The 23,932-nt window shown below is 44.5% G+C and overlaps 1 protein-coding gene across 1 annotated transcript in view; it reads left to right on the top strand.

The window, feature by feature from the left end:
- LOC139240947 (sonic hedgehog protein-like) overlaps positions 1–22,421 on the top strand; it is a 95,742-nt gene extending 73,321 nt beyond the window's left edge. Inside the window, exon 3 of the mRNA XM_070869510.1 lies at positions 21,751–22,421. Coding sequence (XP_070725611.1) covers positions 21,751–22,421 — 671 coding nt within the window. The remainder of the gene's footprint in view (positions 1–21,750) is intronic.
- Positions 22,422–23,932: the final 1,511 nt, after the last annotated feature.

Consider the following 23,932-nt stretch of genomic DNA (forward strand, 5'->3'; position numbering starts at 1 on the left):
CTAAGCACACAACTGTCCACAATTCAACACTGATTGACAATGAATCACCACGATCTGGATAGCTATAGGCAACAACAAATAGTTCTGCTGCTGTAGGGGGCTGAGTCTACAGCTCATTATTGGGCTTTATTGACCTGGGGGTAAGATTTCCACAAGGATTCTCCTGATCTCCCACCGTAACTTCGGCCGAAATCCAGGAGAAAATATGTAAATGGCTGATTTTAACGTCTTTCCAGGATTTCCGCCAATCTTCCACTGAAGTTACAGTGGGGGGGAGGGAATTCTAACACTGGTGCACAAATCAGAAAAACCGTTCCAATCTGTGTCACTGGTATCTCCCTTTGCTGCTGTGAACTTCAAAATGAAGTAAATGAAAGCACAGTGGTTTGGAAGAGTAGAAGCCAGGATTGTGTCCATGGTTTCCCACCTATTGAGTTCCTGGGGTCAGGCACTTCCCCCTGTCCACTGAAGAGCACCACCTAGCAGCAGACATCAGAGTAGTGTTGCCAAGGCCTGGGAGTTGATCGGCTACTTGCCTTATTGGCCAAGATAGTGTCAGCACAGAGCAAGAGCATGGGAAAACAATACCAGTAAAGACAGCTCACTCTCAACAAAATGGTTCTTGGGGGTCTTTACCTGTAAGTGACCCAACTTTTTTTAAAGCTATTTTCTCCCCACTGATGCTCTGGCCAAATTCTGTCCTTAGCTGAGATGGCAGATTAGAATGCCTGTTGCCAAACCACTGACCATGCTGCTAGCAGAGTAGACCAATGAGAATTCCTGCTTGCTTCTGTTTTTTTTCCCTCTCTTTTCCCCCACCCCATTCCAAAATTAGGGAGACAACAGGACTTCACTCAGCCGCTCCTTTTTGAATGAAGGTTCAAACCTTCCATCACACTATTCCATTGTGCTCTGTTGATTTGATAGACAAGGCGCGACAGGATGAGACACTTCCTGCAGAGGCAGGGCATGATCAAAGGGAGATGTGACTCGTGCTGCACGTGCGCACGTTCTCGGCAGCAAGTTCGAGGGTTCCGATCGGGTCACCTGCGTGTAACAGGGGAGAGAGGAGAAGAAAGAGGAAATTAAAAACAGAAAATAGCTTCATTTAAAAATGACGATGAGGGATAAATAGCAATATATGAAGTAATTTTTGTGGATCTTGCATGATGGAAATCCTCAACAAGGCACTCTGTGCTCAAAAGCCCAAATTCTTAATTTAGCAATTTTTGCAATGCTGTGGGAAGTTTAAGATGGACCTCCTGTTCCCATAGCTAATGCTTCCCTTGCTGAAATAAGAACCTCCCAGATATTTATTGGTGGGAGGAGAGGGTTTACACACCAATTCAGGAAAATGCACAAGGAGGAACATTTGTAACTTTTCCTTCTGTATAGCGAGACAATTCCTGGATGCTTTCTTTGGCAGATCTGTTGCTGTTTTCATTAGACATATGCAAGCATTGGAAGCAGTGAATTCTGGGGTTCAACCCAATTAAGTGACTAACCTAACCTTTTTAGGCAAGTACGAGGTGTTTCAAAATCAGTAGTGTTGCATCTGAACGCACTGTAAATGGTCAGTGATTTTTAAAAAGCATTTAAATGATGTGTTGGTTTGAATCCAGCTGATAAGGCTGCTGCTGTTGGAGACTGCACACGGCCCACCCAGGACTGAGAACTAGGGCAGGTTGGAGCTATTGTGCGTCCCTTATGACGTTATGAAGAATAGGAAGTATTGTGGCTGAGAGGAGGTGGACAACTTTTTTCCATCTATATGCTAATACTCCTCTAACTTCCTGGCCTCTAGAAAATGCATGAGAATTCTGTTGACCCTCCCTTCTTTTGGGGAACCACCTTGAATCTGCTCTCTGCCTTCCCAAACAGTATGACTAAGGCAAAGTACTTGCTGGCAGGCATGAGCTGGCATCCTACCATTCCGCAGCATAGTACGTGTCACACCACCATTGAGAAATTCTTACAGGGACACTTTCTTCCCACCTCGACTGAGGACTCAAACTCGTGATGGGCTACGGCTACATGTGAGCCAGCAGTCCTTTGGTATCATACCCAAGTGGCCATTTCTTCATGCATGATTGAGGATAGTGAGTGTTCGCAGGTTATACAGTGAGTGTAGCCAAAATATAATATCCCAGCTAACTCAACACAGATTGTGAATCGAACCTGTGGCCTTCTGGTTTGTGTGACTTGGTTCTACAATGAGTGATGCCTTGCCCATTAAACCATCACTGGGTTTTGTTTTTGGGTCAACAGGGTGACTGGCATATGCAGATGCCCATTGCCATGTTTGAGCCTCCAAACTAAACTACTGCAAAATCTACACCTGTTTGTCTGCTCAATACAGAGTGCACACTCTCTCCCCATGGAGATACAGTGCACCAGTCCAGAGAGCTTAGATGCTAGTTGGCAAAGTCAAGGCTTGGGAGGGAGGACACTGAGCAACTGCTGGAGTTTTAACAGCTGAAACTGTGCAGCTTACCAGTACAAAGCACTGGTAGCTTCCTGTTGCTTGTCCAGGTAGGACCACTCTACCAACTAGGGCATTCGCTTGCAGGATTATCAACGGTCAAATGGGAAGACACTCGGCCTCCTTTGCCGAGTCTTGTCCTCTCCAGGTTTCACCAGTGAGTCAGGTTAGCTGGCCAATCATCAACAGTGTTGTGGAATACCATGGACCTGCCTGGTTCAGTTATGATATTACCAAACCTGTCTCAGAGAGTTGACTTGGTTCTGAACTTCCATTGCCAGACATGTCATCTTGGCACCACCTAAACCTCCAAAGGGACTCTGCTTACCTCCTCCTTTCTTGCCTCCCAAAGGAGGAGCGTCTGAAGTTAGTTGTTAGACAACTGAGCAGCGTGGACAGCAGGTTCCAGGAACATCCTCAAGAGTGCATAGTGAGCAGCACAATTAATCATAAAATGTGTGAGCACATTGCCACCATCTTCCTGACCACAGCATGGACACACACCAAACTCCATTGAACTGTGGTTTTACCAGGTTGGAGGCTCCACAACCAAATTATGGGAAGCACCAAGACCTAGATATATGAGCATGTGGTTTCCTACCTGGCCTCACAAGTAGTGCCTTCCAGCAGATGTCCGCCCAAGTTTACAACAGACATTTGCCTTCATTATTGTGGAAGAACTACTTAGGGCAGGTTGCCTGATGCCAACCACCTTACAATCATCATAGGCAGTCCCTCGAAGCGAGGATGACTTGATTCCACACCAAAAAAAGATAAGTTCACAAGTGTTCCAATGAAGGACCTAAAATTCCAGGTCCTGAACTACATCCTGAAGGGTGGATTTCTTTAACGTGTGGTGGTTGTTGCACACCAGCCACCACACGGGCTTGACAGAGCTAGGTCTTGGTCCACTGGCAAGGATTACCCAAGGCGACTGGAGACCTGCTCTGCTGCACGGACCCAGTGCGCGCGCACATCTCGCAGTGTGGGCTGGCCCGCGCTGCCCCTGGCCCCGAACTCACGCCTCCCCTGGGCCCCGATCATGTCCCTCTACAATCTCTCGCCGCTCCTTTGCCCTGACCTCACCGCTCCTGCTGTATCTGCCCACGCTCCAATCACCGACCTGGACCTTGATGACGTCACTCTTCGCTGCCGTCGCAGCTTGTGCTGCTCCCTGAAATGGTATGCCTCCACGCTGCACTTTATGTTCTAGTGCTATACAGCAGGCTTATCCATCGTCAACTTTCTAATAAGATATTGACCCAGGTACAGCAATATAAGCGAGTCCAAGTGAGCAGGCTATTTAATTGTTGGAGCCATCACAACCAAGCCAATCCTATCTTCACCCGGTATCTACACACACTTAGTTTCCAGCAGTGTTTGCTGGATAGCAATAAGGGGTTGTTTCTAAACCTCCCTCTCCTGTCATCATACCCAATCCAGAGGCACTGATACCAGTTGTATATCCTGACCACTGCCCAGTTGAGATCACGTACCTAGGCACATATACGGGATCATAACTGGAACCCTCCAGATCTGTTGGGGTCATTGAACCTTTTGACGGGGAGGGATTGAACATTTGCTGAAACAGATTCTTAAAAGGAGTGTCACTCCTGAATTTTACTGATAATTCACTTTTAAATTGTTAGTGATCTTGATTAAGGTGGAATGCCGCTTTCAAAACAAGCCAGGTGTTTCTGCACAGATTCAGTCAGCAGGAATGGTCGGCGGTTAACATTGAAATCTGCTTGCATATCTGATGCGCTTAGATCTTGATGAATGGGTAACTAATTTGCCAAGAATGTTATTTTTGGAGCAGCCTTTTAATGCGGTGCTTATAAAGAGCCATTTGTAATATTTCTACCTTGACCTATTTAACTACTCATGCTACAACTGAATGTAAATGAGACATTTTATTGTATAAAATATTAACTTTAAACTCCTCTGATGGCTTATTGGTAAAGTCAGTGTGGAGCTGAGCCATTTGGGCCAGAAGTTCCAGGTTTGATTCCTGGTCTCGGTTGAGTTAGTTAATCTTGCGGGTGATGTAATTGGTTTCAGAACCTTAGGGATAGGGAGGGGAAAATCAACCTGCTCCAGATCACTATCCTGTGTCCACACTGTGTTGAAATCAAGACTCATCACACCATGTCCTACTATAACTCAGCCTTTTCTAGTGGAAACTGTAGAGCTCCTCAACACTTTGTCTCCTCCTGTAATGTATGCACCTGTGAGTATGTTCACCAGTTTGTAGCACTGTTGTCCTGCAATTTCTGCGGTCTGGAAGAGTCCGTGTTCCATGTTTTTACTGAGTGTGTGAGGTTGCAGCCCCTCTTCCAATATTTGAAGGGGCTGCTTCTCAAATTCTGGTTGCACTTCAGTCCCACACTCCTGATCTTTGGGCACCCTGTGCGGAGGGGAGCAGGTAGGTCCGAGGGCCTCCTCGTAGGACTGCTCCTGGGCACGCCAAGGGTGCCATCAGCCGGTCCAGGCAGCGGGCGGTCGAGGGGGTTGTTCAGCCTGACTGCCTGCCTCTCTTCCGCGCCTACATCCGGGCCAGGGTGTCCTTAGAGATGGAGCACGCGGTGTCCACCGGTACGCTCGCGGCCTTCCGTGAGAGGTGGGCGCCGGAGGGACTGGAGTGCATTATCACCCCCGGCAACCAAATTTTAATTTGATTTTATGTTTTAAAGTTTAATTTGTTTTAATTGCCGGTGTTTTTAGTGTCCCCCTCCCCTTTTATAGGGGGCACTTGGAAAAAAAATTTTTTTGATTTTAGTGCCCCCCAAAAAAAGGGCCTTGAAAATGTTTGATGTGTCCCCCAGATCGGGGGGCACGATTTAATGTTTAGTGTTTCTCCCAAAAAGAGTTGTAGCACTGTTGTCCTGCAATTTCTGCGGTCTGGAAGAGTCCGTGTTCCATGTTTTTACTGAGTGTGTGAGGTTGCAGTCCCTCTTCCAATATTTGAAGGGGCTGCTTCTCAAATTCTGGTTGCACTTCAGTCCCACACTCCTGATCTTTGGGCACCCTGTGCGGAGGGGAGCAGGAAGATCAGCAGGCTTCCTTGTAGCACTGCTCCTGAGCATGGCCAAGGGGGCCATCAGCCGGTCCAGGCAGCGGGCGGTCGAGGGGGTCGTTCAGCCCGACTGCCTGCCTCTCTCCCGCGGTTACATCCGAGCCAGGGTGTCCCTGGAGATGGAGCACGCTCCATCGGTACGCTCGCGGCCTTCAGTGAGAGGTGGGCGCCGGAGGGACTGGAGTGCATCATCACCCCTGGCAACCAAATTTTAATTTGAGGTTTTTTGTGTAAAGTTTTATTTGTGTATTGTGCTGGTTTTAGTGCCCCCCCCCCCCATTTTAGCCAGGGGGCACTTGTATAATTTGTGTTTTAGTGCCCTTGAAAAAAAAACAAGGGGGCACTTGAAAAGTTTTTGGAGTGTGCCCCCCCCCCCCTTAATCAGGGGGCACTTGATTACTGATATATAACAAAATAGTTGTAGCGCTGTTGAGTTGTGAGTGGCTTAGCCAGTCACGTGATGTTCACAAGACTCAATAAAACCCCAGCCAGTTGGGTTTGGGGGATCAACGATGAGGCAGGTGGTTGTGAGCCTGGTGGATGAACTGGTAATGTGTCGTGTGATTGTTAAACCTTTGTTAATAAACCAACTAGTTCTTAATAGCAATGTGCTGCTATGGATTCTTAAGCAAAGATCCCATGAAGCAAATACATTACACCTCCCAAACCAACATCTATACGGTTTTAAAACTCAAACTTGGCATCATTACTTCCTGTTTTAACTTGCCTTTTCTCCTGCTCGTTTAACCTTGGTGTCGATGCCTTGCCCTTGGTCCCTCACCCAGGTTTCTCTAAATATAATTTTTTCTGAGCTCCATTCAATTCTCAAAGCTTTCCGCCTAACTTTGAGATCAGCATTGTTTATTAATATAGCTAGATTTTTGCATCCATTCATAGCCAATGAGCTAGATTTTCTCTCCCCTTACTGCGGGTGAGGGAGATAAATCGATCGGAATTTGGTTCACGGATCCTTACTAAAGGTCTGCCGCCATTCCAACCGGAGGAAAATCTACCCAATGATAAATTTAATTCATTATTTTCACTTTCTAGCTTCATTGGCATTTGTATAAACACATTTTAAAATCAACAAGATGGGGAAGGAATTGAAGTGCCAGTCCATCCTCATTACCTGCCTACTGCCATAATTTAAAAACAATGTAAACGGAGTGAGAAATTTTAATTAGTTTTGTGATAAATTACAAAAGAAGGTGCATGTTAGACTGGTACAGAAAATAAAGCAACAGGGGCGCTGGCTGCTTAACTCCCAACACCACAGGCGCAAGTGAATTATGTCAACTGTGATGTACATGATTTATCTTAAATCATTCAATCGCAGCATGTTTTCTATTTATACAATACATCCTGTTGAGTTTTGTTCCCTCCTTTGCTGATTTTTCTCTTCGAATGGTGGTGAATCATCTTATAGTAGAATGCCGCAGGTGTTAGCGGTCATGTGGTACCTTGCCCACATGGCCTTATATCAGATGCGATCCTGGTCAATGAGGCTTTGGTTATTTAAATATAGCGGTGGGATGGGGGGGGGGGATGAGAATTATTAGTCAGATGGTGCATGTATCCACTGAGCCATCAGGTAGCTCTTCCCTATGTCATCATTAATGAAATGTCTGCACTGTGCTGTTTCTACATGTTTAAAAAAAAAACCCTAACAGCACAGTGCGACCATGCATTGGGCACTTGCAATGTTTGGCATCAACTCAATCAGTATATGTAAATTTAAGTTAACATAAACTACTAATATATTCCACAGTACCCTCCAAGTTTGATAAAGTTTGATCTTTTTTATTTGCAGTGTGTCTCCTCTCAAATTGACCTAATTTGCAGATTCAAGAGGTATCTAATTAACATAATTACTGAATGTTATCATATTAGCATAATTAATATACTCTCCATGTTGCCTTCTGGGTGAAGGTGTTCACATTTTGTTAAGTCCCTGACCGATGTACATGTCCCGATTTCCCTGAATCTGATGGTCCCTAGGTGGCCTATCAATATTAACTGGCTTCAAGCACAAGCCATTCTGTCTTTTTTCTGGCTGTAAACTATAACAGTCCTAATGAAGTGGCATTGCTAACTAGGTTATGGCAATGAACTTTTCACGGCACCATTAAGTGGAAGTCTCGCCATTCGCATAATCCTTTTAAAAATGAAATGGTTACAGAGTATTCTGTGTTTGGAATATGTTCTGTTTCTATAGTGAGCACTGGTATAACATTGAGAATTGGCTTAGAGGAGTTACTGAGCCCATTGCTATGAGGGTTCTGAATTAGCACGAGTACACAAAAAGTCTTTATCTAGGAGGCTCAGTAATGCATGTTCATTCATCTCTCTTGTGCTGCTGAACCCAGTCATTTCAGCCTGTTTTCTCCAATGATATCAGCATTAATTGTTAATGATGTTGTTTAAAAAAGAAAGCAGAAGTTCACTGGAGAAAATCAAAATATTACTGAGGTTGATAATTCTCTAAGTTTGATCTCTTTTAAAAGGGATACAGGTGTATGATGTGATGGAGTGGCATGTACTGGTTGATGCATGCAATTCCCCACATGTTGAGTTCCTAACCTTTGCTTTGAAATTGGGATAAGCAACTAATGGAGGCTATGTGTCTCACCGCAGGGAGGGAAAATCAGAGGGAAGGTCACCCTGGCTGCTCTTGAATAGCTCTTGGCAGCTGGTGCATTGGCAGTGGACTGGGAGCAGCAATTGATATCCTTCAGTCCTTTATTCATGTTTAGGTACAGTAGAAACGAATAAGTCCACAAAACATCATCCTCTACAACTTTATGTCTGAGTAAAGTGCTTATTTTTCTTTGAAAAGTATAACGGGGAAAGGAATTCAAAACTTGTAAGGGGATAGATTTTCAATGAGCCACTCGGGTGTAACGCTGCCATTGCGGATCAGCCACCCTTTATAGAAACTGGCGATTTTCATTTCCATTGAAATCGATCAGCCGATCCACAATGTCTGTTTCATGCACAGGCGGCAAGTTGAAAATCTATCCCAAGGAGTTGGAGATTCCATTTCAAAAGCGTAGGTCATGTGGTTTGAGTTCATGACTGAAAACGTACAAATTTCTTCCGATCCTGCCACACTGATAGCCATTTTACATCGAGCAAAACTGCACATTATAAATTGCAAATACATGTATTTCAGTGGGACCTTTTGGGCACAAACACGGCAGTGTTTCTTGCATTATGTACAGGAAAGAAGTCTTGACTTTACAATCGCCCTACCCAACAATTAGGGTTAGAGGCATTGAATAAGGGAGAGTTGCTGATAATAGGTTCTATAGTTTGTGACCCGTTGATACTGCTGTAACGAGTTAAAGGCTTACTTGACATCCCTGTGTACTCTGCTTCAAACTCCAGCTCTGGCAGATTCCCAATGCCCTTGTCACATGTGTGATGATTGTCAGTTCGCAGCCAGGTCACTCAGTGAGACTACTCACAATCGCATCCTGTCTCCACGAGGATATTTTAGTGAAGTGTCCTTCCTGAGGGGAAAATGTACATTTCATTTGCTCACATCACAGGGCAAAGCAAGGAAAGCATAGACTGCCAATTCCAACTGCTTTCCCCCTCCCCTTCCTAATTTGGGAAGTAGTAGCAACCTAGGAGATTACAACCAAAACATTACAATAACAATGAGATTACTTCAAAATTAAAACTGGAAGGTTGGCGTTCTGCTTTTCCGACTTGTGTCAGCGTGGAACAGGCCTAGGAGTGGGCACTCTTTCCGTTCTTCGATGCAGGTTATTTTTTTCCACTTTTGGCTCAAGGGTTTTTGCTGGAAACAGCAGAGCTCAACATAGCACGGCCTAAAACAGACGCTATGGTACTGATAATCCAACACTGCCACTGTTGTCAACTTTTCTCCAGCTGTGCCATTTCAGTTGCTGAAGGTATCTTGTGTATTTTGGACTTGCGCAAACCTTTTTTCTATTCACCTCTCTCCTCTATTCAAAGGTTCCACAGTACATTTTTGAAAGCCCATAGGTAGAAATTCCTCTGTATGCTATTTTTAACGAATTGGTTCATGTTCAATTGAATTTCTGTGCTATTTTTAACCGTTATTAACCACTCAAAGCACACAGGAATTTCTACCCCTGGAGCCTCACTGAATCTAATTTTAAGTTACTTTTAAACTCGATAGAAAACCACAATCATTTTCACCTGGAGAGGGGACGTTCATGATGTTTTTCTCTTGAGGAGAGGACGGGTTGTTGAGGCTGTGGTACTGGGACATACAGTTTAAGAACATTGATTTTGATTCCTGACCTCGGCTATAAAAATGGTGGGGGAGCTCCAATTGTCCTGTGTCCCTGGGCAGGATAGACGTTACCATCAGCTAGTGTTGCTGCTCTTGATTCACTGTCCAACAGGAGGTACTGGATAGCTGAAATCTCAACATTGGGTGAGGAAAGGATCCTGCTTGGCTGTGATGTTCCCCATTGTCGAATAGTCTACAGAAGCTTGTTGTTTAGGCTTGCACATTAAAAATGAAAACTTGGATAAGGTACTGGTTCAGCCTCGGGAAGTACATGATTTTCTCGGACTGGACTAGCTTCCATAGTACTGTACTAAGTGTCAGCTCAGTTCAGTGTAAGTACTCTTCCCTCTGAGTCAGAAAGTTGTGGGCTCAAAAATAGTTCATTGGTTGTGAAGCACTTTAGGACATCCTGAGAATATGAAAGGTGGTATACAAATGCAAATCTGACTGAATCCACACTGACCGTGTTAGTGGGAGGGCCACCAATGGACTGCAGTTAGGAGGAAACTCAAGAGCTTGTTAGGGTTCAGGGAGGTCTCGATGAGGCGGCTCAGGAGGCAATGTGCCAGGTCCAGTTCAGTGGGACTCTTGGTGATTTGTTTTAATGTGTCCGTTTCAAGCAGTACCTTCAGCCAGTGGAGCTGGATCCTTGCCACACTTCAGATTTTTTTTTAATATGTTGATGTGCTTTAAAATAATTTGAAAACTGATTCTACATTTTAAGATTTGAAGTCCAGTTGCATCTCAAAGGCTGAAATTTGCTGCACAACTCAACAAATATTTCTTTCTATGTCATCTATAGGCACCCACGGACATTTCCGATCTGTTTGTTTTGTGTGGATTTTATTCATCTTTGTATCCTGGAGAATATTTGACTGCAGTGTATGTTGGTTGTTAGGATAGGTGCAAGATTCTATGGGAATAAAATAGGAGTCAATGCAAAGGTTGCTGAAGGTTTCAGTGCTTTGAATCTTATTACCTTCCCCAGGCTTTGGCCAGCAATCAGCAGATAAATACTGTCAATGTTTAATTAGCCTCCTGCTGGAGTCCACTGGGGTTATTAAACTGCTCAGATTGCAGAGACATGACTGGCTCACTCAGACATGCTAAATTACACAAGTCCTGTACAGTACTCAGTGGTTTTACACCTCTCTCAGCTGCAGGATTGCAAATGTGCAAAGCGGCACTTTTATTTTCCCTGCCAGTTTTCTTCCCTCCTGAAAACCTGACAAGGTTTGCACTGCGCCCTCCACTACCTCACCCCGAGTGGTCATTATTCCCGTGTAAATGTTGGCAAGCTATTCGAGCATCAGAAGCATCACGGCCGAACCCCTCTTCACCTGACATCCAGCTGGATTGCATTTGGAAGCAGAAATGCTGGTCGTTTCCCACTCCCCTTCACCCCAAGGTGAGATCAGTGAACTCCTTGCAGACTGGAGATTGGAACCATGCCACAGCTACTCACTGGATACACTGAGCCATTGGGGGAGCCTGTGTAGTCCTTACCATCACTCTGGTGTAAAACAGCTTGATCTCTTGCCAAAACTGGATGAAATTTGAAAAATGATCCAACCAAAAGTGACAGAAAATGAAAGGAGCATTATAAAGCAACAGAATGTAGGTTAGAGAGTGAGGGAGAACATATAGAAAACTGTAGCTGGTCCATGTCAGATTAGACTGAAGGACCCCCTGTTGACTGCTGGCTCATGCCCCGTCTGGTACTTCATTCTCCATACCACGGCTTGTCTCGGTGTGCTACCTGCCTTTGTTGATGTATTGGCTGCTTCCCTGATGTTTCAGTGGGTAAATGCACCACTCAGTGTGGTACAGACCAGGAAGGCCATCGGCTCAACCCCAGGTTTGTGCTCAGTTAGCTGATGTCGTTTCGAACAGTTGTGGCATTCTTTTCCTAAGCCGCTCCACCTTGCTGAATCCCTCTCCACCTTCAAAAGTCTGCTTGTTTGACCACATCTTTAATTGGCTCCTGCAACTCCTCGCTTTAAACTCTTGCTTGGTGCCTGTTTTTTGCCCACACCGCTCTTTGCAAAAGGCATAAGTGTGTTTAATATTCAATCTTTGCCAGATGTTCCGGTTCCATTTTGTCTGAACTCTAATCTTCTTTTCAGACAAGTGCTGTAATATAATAACAGACTGCAGGGAGCGATTACAAGGCTGTAATCTAATTGGAGAGTTCAAATGACATTATGAACCGTGAAAGTGGATCTCGAGCAGTTTGTTTTATTTATTCAGTAAACGTTTTTACTATATTTTCCGCTGTTACCCTCTCTCTCATTTTTAACCACTCCCAGCTCTCTGCCAGACACTATCCCCCAACTGGGAGGATGATCAGGCAGCCTGTTCCCAAGCCTGTCCTAATGTTTCCCTGTAAATAGTTTTGGATAACTTGTCATTCCCCCATCCCGCGTCCTTTTGGGGAAGAGGATAGTGTTTGGTGCTCACCCCTGGCGGTATGATCAGTTATTTGCAATGCAAGGATAGCCAAACATGGGCCTCCATCCCATCAATCTGTTGCATAACAGCTGCCAGACATGGTGCCAGTGTGACAGAAAACTACAATGTTAGCTATGGCTCAGTGGGTAGCACTTTCACCTTTGAGTCAGAAGGTTGTGGGTTCAGGTCCCACTCCAGGGCACAAAAAAATCCAGGCTGACACTCCAGTGCAGTGCTGAGGGAGTGCTGCACTGACGGAGGTGCCGTCTTTCGGATGAAATGTTAAACCAAAGTCCCGTCTGCTCTCTCGGGTGGATGTAAAAGATTCCATGGCACTAGTTTGAAGAAGAGCAGGGGAGTTATCCCTGGTGTCTTGGCCAATATTTATCCCTCAATCAACATCACTAAAACAGATTATCTGGTCATTATCACATTGCTGTTTGTGGGAGCTTGCTTGTGCACAAGTTGACTGCCGCGTTTCCCACATTACAACAGTGACTCTACTCCAAAAGTACTTCATTGGCTGTAAAGTGCTTTTAGATGTCTGGTGGTCGTGAAAGACGCTATAGAAATGCAAGTCTTTCTTTTACGAGCAGTTCATGAACGTTAGTTAAACCTCGACATTGGATTGAAGTTTCAGTCATGTTGCAGATCTTGTGTTGGTGACTTACAAAAACCCACTGCATTAACTGGTAATGGCACTCTTGTCACTAGGTCTGTTAGTCTATTGGAATCCATGCTCTCTGGGAAAAATCACACTTCACGCCTTTTACTGAATTCACCACCTTGGCCCCGCCACTCATGTCATCAGTGGCGGCCTTGTATGCACCAGTACTTCATCCTAAGGTTGTACAAGTCAACATAATTCTCCACACACAGCCCATATTTGGAAGGACAAAATCTATAATTGTGTTTCTGAATGTTTTTTATGTTTCAAGTCGGAAAAGTATGAACATTTCACACAGTCACCACGAGGTTTGAATGGAACTGAATTTCTTTAACATTCTGGTAGTAGTTTTCCAAAGTGCAGCATTAATACAATCTAGGTTACTGATGTGTTATTTTCCGGTGTGTTTCTAATAATGGATTACTGTGTGTGTAGCTATATTATGATAATTGAGGTGGTGCAATTGAAATTGCCACTTCTCCTGGTTTTCCATTTTTAAAACTGGTGCATACATAACGGCCACAGAAAGTGCTCCCTAATACTGCACCAGCGAGCAGACACGGCTGAAGTTGACTGGGCTCCAGCTGTGTGTTTGTGCAGCACTTGAATGGTTTGCATATCTGCTTCACCGTTCATTTCTGTAGCAGGCGTCAACTGGCAGTGCACCTAGTTATCTAACACTGAGTCGCACAGATCAAGCTGGTCCCGGGTTTAATATCCAATCTATCCCAGGTTAGCCGATCTTCGCTATAGTGGTGATGGGTATAAGAACATAAGAAATAGGAGCAGAAGTAGGCCATTTGGCCCCTTGAGCCTGCTCCGCCATTCAATAAGATCATGGCTGATCTGATCATGGACTCCGCTCCATTTCCTTGCCCACTGGAGCTCAGGATGTTGGTCTGAGCGAGAACGCTGACGTTGGTGCGTTGCTCCTGCCAATGGATTTGCAGGATCTTGCGGAGGCAGTGCTGGTTACTTCTCCAGCGTTTTGAGGTGTCTGCTGTATATAGTCCACGTCTCTGAGCCATACAGGAGGGCGGGTATCACTACTGCCCTGTAGACAATAAGCTTGGTGCCAGATTTAAGGTCCTGGTCTTCAAACACTCTCTTCCTGAGACGACCGAAGGCTGTGCTGGAACGCTGGAGGCGGTGTTGGACCTCGTCATCGATGTCTGCCCTTGCTGACAGTAGGCTCAGGCCAACATCCCCAGCATCGAAGCATTGACCATGCTCGGTCAGCTCCATTGTGCGGGCCACATTGTCCGCATGCCCAACACGACTCCTAAAGCAAGTGCTCTACTCGGAGCTCCGACACGGCAAGCGAGTCCCAGGTGGGCAGAAGAAATGCTTCAAGGACAGCCTCAAAACCTTCTTGACAAAGTGCAACATCCCCACCGACTCCTGGGAATCCCTGGCCCACAACCACCCAAAGTGGAGGAAGAGCATTTGGCTGAGCCCTTGAGTCCCATCGCCGAGAGCATGCAGAAATCAAGTGTAGCCAGCGGAAGGAGCATGCGTCAACCAGGCTCCCCATCCACCCACCCTTTACTTCAACCAGTCTGCCCCACCTGTGACAGAGACTGTCGGTCCCACATTGGACTCCTCAGTCACCTGAGAACTCACTTTTAGTCATCCTCGACTCCGCATGCCCGACATTTTAGAGAGTCATCCTCGACTCCGAGGGACTGCCTATGATGATGATGGTGGTGATAGGGACACTACATTTGAGCATAGTGCCCCGAGCCTAAGAAGAGCAATAATTACTCAGGCTTGCTAAACCTGAGCACTATCTCGTGATCCCAGTTGGCACAGCTGCCAGGTGTGCACCGATGGAGCTTGGATGCACTCTCCACCATAATCGAATAGCCTGCTGATACTCTAGGCTCACACTTGAAGAAAGGCACGGGTGAGATACTGAAGGGCTGCAGGCAGTAGTGGAACTATACCTCACCAGCAGAAGTTTGGCCTCCGGAAGAGGAGGAGAGAGAAAGGTAAGGAATTGGAAGGAAAACAAACGCTTGAATACCACCAGGGAAAAAAAAATTAAGTACTGCAGGCAAATCGCTCCTTTACTATTGAGGATGGGAAATGGAAGCTGAGGAACTTTCTGCCAGTGGTAAGCCCCACCGTGTGTCAATTGGAAACTTTTTTTCTTTAGTTCTTTGCAAATTCCTGTGGTAAAATGATTCGAGAACAGTTGAGTGTGATGTTCATGGAGGGATTAATGATGTCATTGGTGCAGGTTCACCGAGTCTTTACCTTCTGTTGATTACAGGAAATTTCTATATCCAGTAAATATTCAACAATCGATACCCAGGAGTGGTTGCAAGGCAGTGACAGCATTGAAGGTCAAACAGTGGCACAAACCAGGAGAGTTAAACTTATGTCGTTTACAATCATAATCTGACCCTAAAATAAGATTACAGCATTGAAATTGCTTCCATGGGTGTTCATGGGGTGGGATTATTTGCGTCCTTGTCACTGGCAAGATCATGGTAGATTGCTCTGATGTGTGCCCTTCCACCGAGTTAATACATGAGAAGGTCATAGTCGAAGATTGTGACAAAACCACTACATTTTCCAAGTGAGAATCTACAGTTGATTATTGGCAGTACTGATTTTTATTTTAAGGCGTAGGTGCAGACTGAGTACAACCTGCACTGGTATTACTGTTTGACATTACAGCATCAATGACCTGAAATGGGATGGCCTCGTAGATCATGCATATATGGAAAGGGTTGGAAGAGATTGTATTTATTTGAGTATCTTAAAAGGACTGCTCTTAGTACTGATGATTTATTGTTCTTTTACAGAAGGCTGATCAGACCTTGTGTGGCATGTGCTTGCCAGGTTTTGCATTTTAGTCTAACATCTGGGTCATCCACTCAGCTGGCGCTAATCCAAAAGCCAGCTTTGAAGATAATATATGGGGACCGAAGTTGTTACGATATTCTTGGGTTGGGCGACTTACAAAGATTGGAGATAGGGACAGATTTGAGCAAAGGATCCTTTCCGGGAATACATCAGGCCTGATCTTAAACGGTATTATTTATTAGCGAAAGATGGAAGATGTTATATAGAACATAAGTAACGGCTGAGAAGGCTGCAAAGCTGACGCCCTGAACCACAAGAGTGAACTTCAAGCACTTTATACAGTTGTCAAAAACCCATGAGCTTATTACAGGCTTCCAGGCATTGTTCATATTTTATAATAAATAATCTTCTGGGGTTAGAGGGTGAACATTTCTGTTGGATTTTTTTCCCCCACGAAGCGATTAATTTTTGGTTATCTGCACTATGACCGCCCAATTTTGCCGTGTGATTCTGCTTCATTTGATAGGAAGTGGAGTCGTTTTAAGACACTGGCACTAGGGCCTAGGTTGTAAAGGGCCGGCAGGAATGCTTACAGGAACAGATAATTTTACTGAAGAAAAATAGACTCCTGAGAGCTCTGGTTCATTCCAAAAGTGGTACAGTATTTTCCACAAGTGTGAGCTCAGTCAATTGGTGTGGGGTAGCAATTCAACCATGCCCAGCAGTGCAGACAGGCCCAAATCAAGCGTTTCCCACAGGAGTTACTGGATGGTGACTGGGAATCCTGGTGGTTTTTTTTCTCCTTCTCTGTAGGCCCTGGTTGCTGAGGGCAATTGTTGTGCCCCAGCTGATATCCACAAGTTCAATACCTCAAATCTGGAGTGAACTTGGTCTGTATGGCTCAGTACCACACTGAGCAGTCCTTCCACCCACTGAGCCATTGGTTGCTTCACACACCATTGGAATGTTTTAAAGAGCTATATAGTCATAAAACCTGGTGTATTAAGTAACAATCCCTTAGAAACGGTTATAAATGGTTGACCCTCTTTTCAGGGCGAGCAGCAGTTATGTTTATTGGTGCTTTAAATCTCTCGGTAAGATTCTGATCATTGCTTCAAGGCAAATATTTGAAGATCTCTTCTTGAGTCATAACGATATCTTGGTTTTAAATTTTTTTAAATTTACTTTTTATTGTGTTCATATTTTAATATGTTTACTGTAACCGTTGTTGTTTTACTGTCTTGAGATGAAAATTTGTTATTTGGGCTGATGTGGTTTTCATTTGGGAATTTGTAGTTTTATAAGTCTGTAATAAACATGCACTCTCATACCTCATTATTTACAAATATCAGTAAACAAAATTTTAACATAATTGTGATGGCAAGTACTGGTAAACGATTTATACTATTAAAAAAATATATATATTTTCTTCCCTCCCCTCCTTTTCTAAAGGGATTAACTCCTTGGTGGGGTATGGGCCTACAATATCCCACCTTCGTCGTCAGTATGCTTGTGGAAGTTTGTTAGATATATTCAAGAGGGAATTAGATAGGGCCCTTACGCCTAAAGAGATCAAGGGGTATGGAGAGAAAGCAGGAAAGGGGTACTGAGGTGAATGATCAGCCATGATCTTATTGAATGGTGATGCAGGCTCGAAGGGCTGAATGGCCTACTCCTGCTCCTATTTTCTGTGTTTCTATGAAGCCCATTGAACTAAGGGAGGCACCAAAGCTGAACCCAATCCTATCCTCACCTGCCATCCATATACACACATTTCCAGCAGGGCTTACTGGATTGCAATTGGGAGCAGGAATCCTGACTGAGGCTAACTGAATCGCCCTACTGCTGCCTTGGCTGAGATCAGCTAACTGTGCACACACTGGGAATCGAACCTGGGACCATCCTGATTTGCATGGTTCAGCTACTCACTGGATAGACTAGCTGAGCCCTACACATTACACATTGTGACATGGTCAATGAAAGAATCTCATTAGGAGGAAACTTTCCTGGGCATGGTAGAGAGAGATTGGGGTCATTTTAACCCCCAAAAATGGGTGGGTTTGGGTTGGGTGGGAAGTTAAAATATAAAAACTTTCAAACCTGAACCCAACCCACCTCGAACCCGCCCACTCCTGGTTATACCAGAGGCGGGGCGGGAGGGAGACGGACAACCGGCCTGCTCTCGGGAGGCGGGTCCCTCATTTAAATATTTTAATGAGGCTGCGCACCTCATATTTTCTCTCTCCCTGCTTTAATGCTGGCAGGGCGGGTTTCCCGCGTCTCGGGAAACCCGGCAGCTGAAGGGAGGTGAGGACTGCCGGATAGAACAACAACAACTTGTATTTATATAGCGCCTTTAATGTAATGAAATGTCCCAAGGCGCTTCACAGGAGCATTATGCGATTAAAAATTTGACACTGAGCCGCATAAGTAGAAATTAGTGCAGGTGACCAAAAGCTTGATCAAACAGGTAAGTGCCTTTACAGCACTGCTTGTGGGCTAGGAAGAGCAGGGCTGCTTCCCACTGGCCCACCAAGCTACCTTGTTCACTTCCCCAGCGATCATACCCCCAATCCGCGCGCCCCCCCACCCCCGTAATCTGATGTCCTCAACGACCTGCGATCTGATCTGTGGGCCCCCTGCGATTTTCTCCCCTCCTCACCCGATCTTTCTGGGCGGGCTACCCTCCCTTGTCTCTGCTCTCTGGCTGTAGCCTGATGCTGCAGGCCTACCTGTCCGTCCAGTAAGTCTCGACATTTGGCTGGCTGCGGCTGGGAAACGGGATTCCAAAAATGGTGATCAGGTTAAATTGGCAAGACCTGAGGGAAGTCTGTTCTGGCCGCTAAACTGCCCCACCCCCGCTCCCCATAAATATTGGGCCGGTTGTATTTAAACAATGGGCCAGTGCACTGGCACTACATGCCGGAACTGTAACACATCGTACCACAAAGTGACACGATATAGGTTTGTACCTGTAGCTCTCCACATGATATGAGTTCCCAATCTTGCCTACTCCATCATGGGGAGACACTGAGTGGAAGCCATGTGCATTTGCAGCGAGAAGGAGACAAAATCAAAGCAGTAGTTACCAGGTATTACTCGCACATCTTCCATCCGGTCAGGAATACAGTGACAATCCCAGAGGCCTGGGAGAAAGTCATTTGCCTGGTAGGGGAGATCAGAAAGGGCAATAATGATTAAATTAAAAAGCAGAAATCTTACTGGAGCATTTTGGCCCCACAGGTGAATGATTTCATTAACCACTTTGAACAGCCTGAACTGTTAGCGGCAGACAGGGAACCAACTAGGATGACATTAATGAGATTGTGATCTTTTAAATAACCAGATTTGGTAGATTAACATGGGATTGTTGGAGTCACAGTCCCAATGCCCTAGAAACGAAAATAGGATCCATACTGGTCAATAATCAAAATAAGCACTTGCAATTCATAAAATGTGAGATTGTAACAATACAGGTATTCAACACAAGCTTTAAGACCCACCTCAATCCCATTTGTACATTGACGGCAGCTACCCCTGTCCCTACCCTTCCAGTCACTACCCTTCCAGTCACGCACCACTGATCCCTGGTCATCTGCCTGAGTACCACACTCCAACCCCTCCTTTTATGGTCTGTGCAGTGGCTCATCTGACCCCTCTCTGTGACTGACGGGTGTCAATATTTACCAAACAGAACTCTAACATCATTGTTACAGTTCATAAATGTGTCTTTGCCGTATTTTTTACTTTGATTAAAAGTGGGGGGGGTTTACACACTCATTTGTGTCTGTTATCTTTCAGGCATTAACAAAGGTTATAAACAAACTTACAAATGAGTTTGACCCAGGACCCCAAAAATTCATAATCCACTGTCGTAAACTAGTTTAAAGTGTACAATCTTGATGTCGCAACTTCTGTATGACAGTCACACTGACCCTCTTAAAAACTGGTTGTAAAAAATATCAATGCGTTTACCACCCTGTTTATTTTCAGTGGCGTGGTGTTCATTTTAAAACATTTTTCTTTTTAAATACTGTTGAGATTGTTGCTGAAATTGCCTTAGTGGCGATATGGGCCCCCAACAATTTCAGAGAAGTGAATAAGCAGTCATATATGCAGGGCAGAAAGTTCTCTGATTGACTAGAAATGGGGTGAAATTCCATCAACAGTCATTAACCCCCAGGAGTTCCAGCAATTTTCTCATTTGATATATGTATACTAATTCAGCTCCTTCAAAGTCTCTGGATCTAGCCTATTTCCCCCTAATACCAATGGAAAAGCAGCTTCCATGGTTCCGTGGGTAAATCCACAGGCAAGTGTGGTGCTGACCAGGTCGATCACTCGTCTCTGCTATTAGCTGATCTTAGTCACAGTAATAGTTGGAAGTATAGCTTCCTTGAGCTATGGGAGGGGGGAATGGCTCCTTGGGTGAGGTGCTGGCTGGTTTCTGTCACCTCTACCACCACTGAGTTCAGGAGAGCAGGAAAACAAATCAATGGGAAAAAGCTGTATATAAAAACATTTTTTTTTTGCAAGTATTTCCAAGCAGCTAGTTATAGAGCAGTGCCAGCAGAAATGTGCCAATATGCTGGCCGATTATCCTCCAGTCTGGCTATTGATACCAGAAAAACAAAAGTGGAGAAAAGATCTTAACAAAAACAGAAACAAAAGGCTGTCAATCTTAATCCTACCTCTTGAATGAGTTGATTTTTTTTTTTAAGGCCATATCGACTTTTAAGTGATTTGTATCAAAACATCGCATTTGAATCCAAGAGATCCTTCACGGTGCTGCCATACAACCTAAAAAATTCCTGATGAAATTGTCTCTGCAAATGGGTATAATTGGATAAATAGGATTGTTTTTTTTCCCTCCAGCACATTCCAGTTGATGGATTTTGACTGTATTTTCTATGTGCATTGCGGCCTTAACGGCAGAAGGTTGATTGCCACCTTTAAATTCTCGATAAATTAACGACAAAACAGCAGGAAAAGACCCTCCTGTGTCTAATTTTGACATTAATGACCTAATTCATGGTGACCTAGTAAAGTCGGTTCCTGTTCAGTGAATAACCCGTTTCCCACAAAATTGATTTCATCTCTCCAGAGTATTCAATGGGCTCCTTCAGTTTGTGATGAAGATATTCACAGTTCTAACATGTATTGTGCTGCTGGCAGAATGTTGCGACCATGTTGAGCTAGAAATCATGTTTTCGGTTCATTGGTTTCAATCACTTGAGGATGCTCTCTGTCTCTGTTGGACAACCTTTTTTTCATTACGTTTATTTATGTCCTTTCCTACCCCTTTCCTCTGCTGAAGACACAAACTCATGCTGGCAACCCTCCAATACCTCCCCTAAATGGGTGGTCATAAGAACATAAGAACTAGGAGCAGGAGTCGGCCATACGGCCCCTCAAGCCTGCTCCGCCATTTAATATGATCATGGCTGATCTGATCATGGACTCGGGTCCACTTCCCTGTCTGCTCCCCATAACCCCTTATTCCCTTATCGTTTAAGAAACTGTCTATTTCTGTCTTAAATTTATTCAATGACTCAGCTTCCACAGCTCTCTGAGGCAGCGAATTCCACGGATTCACAACCCTCAGAGAAGAAATTTTTCCTCATTTCAGCTTTAAATGGACAGCCCCTTATTCTAATGCCCATCAATGTTCACTTGACGTACAAGTCCAGACAAATGAATATTGATAGGCAGCGCAGCTTGATCATGTCCACCCACGTGCCCTTTCCAGGAGGGTCACTGGACAGCAATCAGGAATGGGATCCTTGCCTGATTTCTTTTGTTATTCCCCCACAGCCCCTCCCTGCAGTCCAAGGTTGCTGAGGTTAAGTATTACAGTTTCAATAAGAGACTCTTGAATTGTTAGGGTTATCATTTTTTTTTCTCATTGAGCTGAGGAACTTAATTTAGTGAGTAAGTGCTGGGGGTTTAATCTCTGACTCTTTATCTTACAGATAATTCACTGGCCACCAAAACCGGTGGCTGTTTCCCTTCTAAAGCCATGGTAACACTGGAAAATGGGCAGACCCGGGCAGTGTCCGAGCTGAATCCTGGGGACCGGGTCCTAACGGTGGATGTGGCCGGCAAGGTGGTCCCCAGTCAAGTCCTGCTCTTCCTGGACAAAGAAGAAGAGCTGAGGTTCTCTTTCACTGTGCTGGAGACCGAGGATCCCCGCCAGCGACTGCAACTCACAGCAGCACACCTCATCTTTGTCTCCGATAATAACACAGACAGAATGGAGAACTTTAGGCCGACGTTTGCTAGCAGAGTGCGGACAGGTCAGTTCGTCCTTGTAAGGGAGGTTGGCTCAAGCCGTATGCGTTCATCTAGGATTAACGCTATCTATGCGGAGGAGGACATCGGTGCCTATGCGCCATTGACGTCTCACGGCACACTGTTGGTGAATAATGTACTGGCATCTTGTTACGCTGTGATAGAGAAGCACCACTGGGCACACCTGGCTTTTGCACCCCTCAGACTCTTTCACTCATTGACTTCTTTGCTACCATCCCTCCACTCTAGGCATGGCAATGCCACACAGGAGAACGGCATCCATTGGTACTCCAGGTTTCTCTTCAGCTTAGGAGAGAAAGTTCTGGACAGAGAAAAGTTTCACTCGTTATGAAGAGTTGCAGAAGCAGGCTGGCATTGCCAGAGGGAGGTTGTGGATGGAGATACAACCTCTGTGTATCTGTGATACACCAGGTCCATCCTCATAAGTACCTACATGGTCTTCAGCTTTAAGTGGCTTTGCGGACTTCTAATTCTGTACAAGGGAACTCTGCTCCCCAGGGATAGAATTTATTTTATGTGTCAGTAAATATACATCCAGAATATATTTTTCTACGTCACATATATAACTTTTAATTGTCCCTCTGAATGTGTATACTTTAAATATGTTGCGTGGTTAATGTAATCTTGGTCAAAAACAAACCAGTTTGGGGAATTATTATAAAGTTTATTTTTATACTTCTGAATTGTAATATAATTTTTTGGGATAAAGTCAATATTAATAGAATTATGTTGCAGTATTTCTAATAGCAATGATCAAAGTATGTTATAATGTTTTGTTAATTTAATTTTGTTTGTTTTTATGGAACTAAAGTCTCTGACCCTTTTGAATTTTGTGTCTCCGTAGCCACTTTAATAGGAGTTGGGTCAGATGGTGTTGCTCTCATTTGCTGTCTCCTTGCATCTATCTGTGTCTCTTTTTCCATATGTGTGTCCCTATATTTTTTTCTCTGCGTATCTATCTATATGTTTAAACTTGTGCTCTCCCCTTCTTTCTCTCACTCGCTTTCTCCATGCTTCACTTTCACTCCCATGTTTCATTCCCTTTCTCTGTATTTGTTTTTATGTGTCTACCCGTAGTATATCATTTTTTGCTCTATTTATATTCTGTATAATTTCCTCTGTTTATATCTCATTATCTGTCTCTGTGTCATTTTCTTTACATCTGTCTTTTTTCTGCATTTGTTTGGTCACTTTTTCCCCATCTCGTCGAGTTTTTGCTCGCTAAATCTCTTTCACTTATCGTCTGGGGAATTTAATTAATGTCCAATAGTTTTTAATCTGAATCAAATTCAATTAACCTGCAGATTGCACTATAACCTAGCTGTGAACTGGTCCATACATACATTAGATTATCTTTTGCATGCAGTGTTGTAAACCTCAAGGCAGGAACGGAGCAGGGAATCCGACGACATCAGCCTATTCAGAGTCTATTTGCATTGCAGGTGGTTAAAGATCAGATTGAGGAGCTGGGTGCTTTTACTATGAAATCACGCTGAAATAAATGCGCTTCATTTTTAATTTAAAATGGGTGTAATTACAGAACAAATTTTTCAGTATTGTGTGTCTCTCCTATTTGTCTTACTCTGTTTCTTCCTGTCTCTCTCTCTCTCTCCCTCCCTCTCACTGTGTGCCTCTCTCTCTAAGGTTATAGCTGTTTGCTGATGCTTTTAACTGAGTTTGTACGTGCTTTACTGCTTTTTTACACCTGTGAAATCAGACTGACCTCTTGGCGCACACCTGCACCTTGACTATGCTGTTTAGATAGGGCACAGATTTTCTTGGAAAACATTAACCAACTGCTTGCTGCTGGCAAACAGCATCGTGTTTCTGTGCAGAGAGCAG

The sequence above is a fragment of the Pristiophorus japonicus genome, chromosome X (genome assembly GCF_044704955.1).
Source record: "Pristiophorus japonicus isolate sPriJap1 chromosome X, sPriJap1.hap1, whole genome shotgun sequence".
In the NCBI taxonomy this organism is placed as follows: Eukaryota; Metazoa; Chordata; class Chondrichthyes; family Pristiophoridae; genus Pristiophorus; species Pristiophorus japonicus.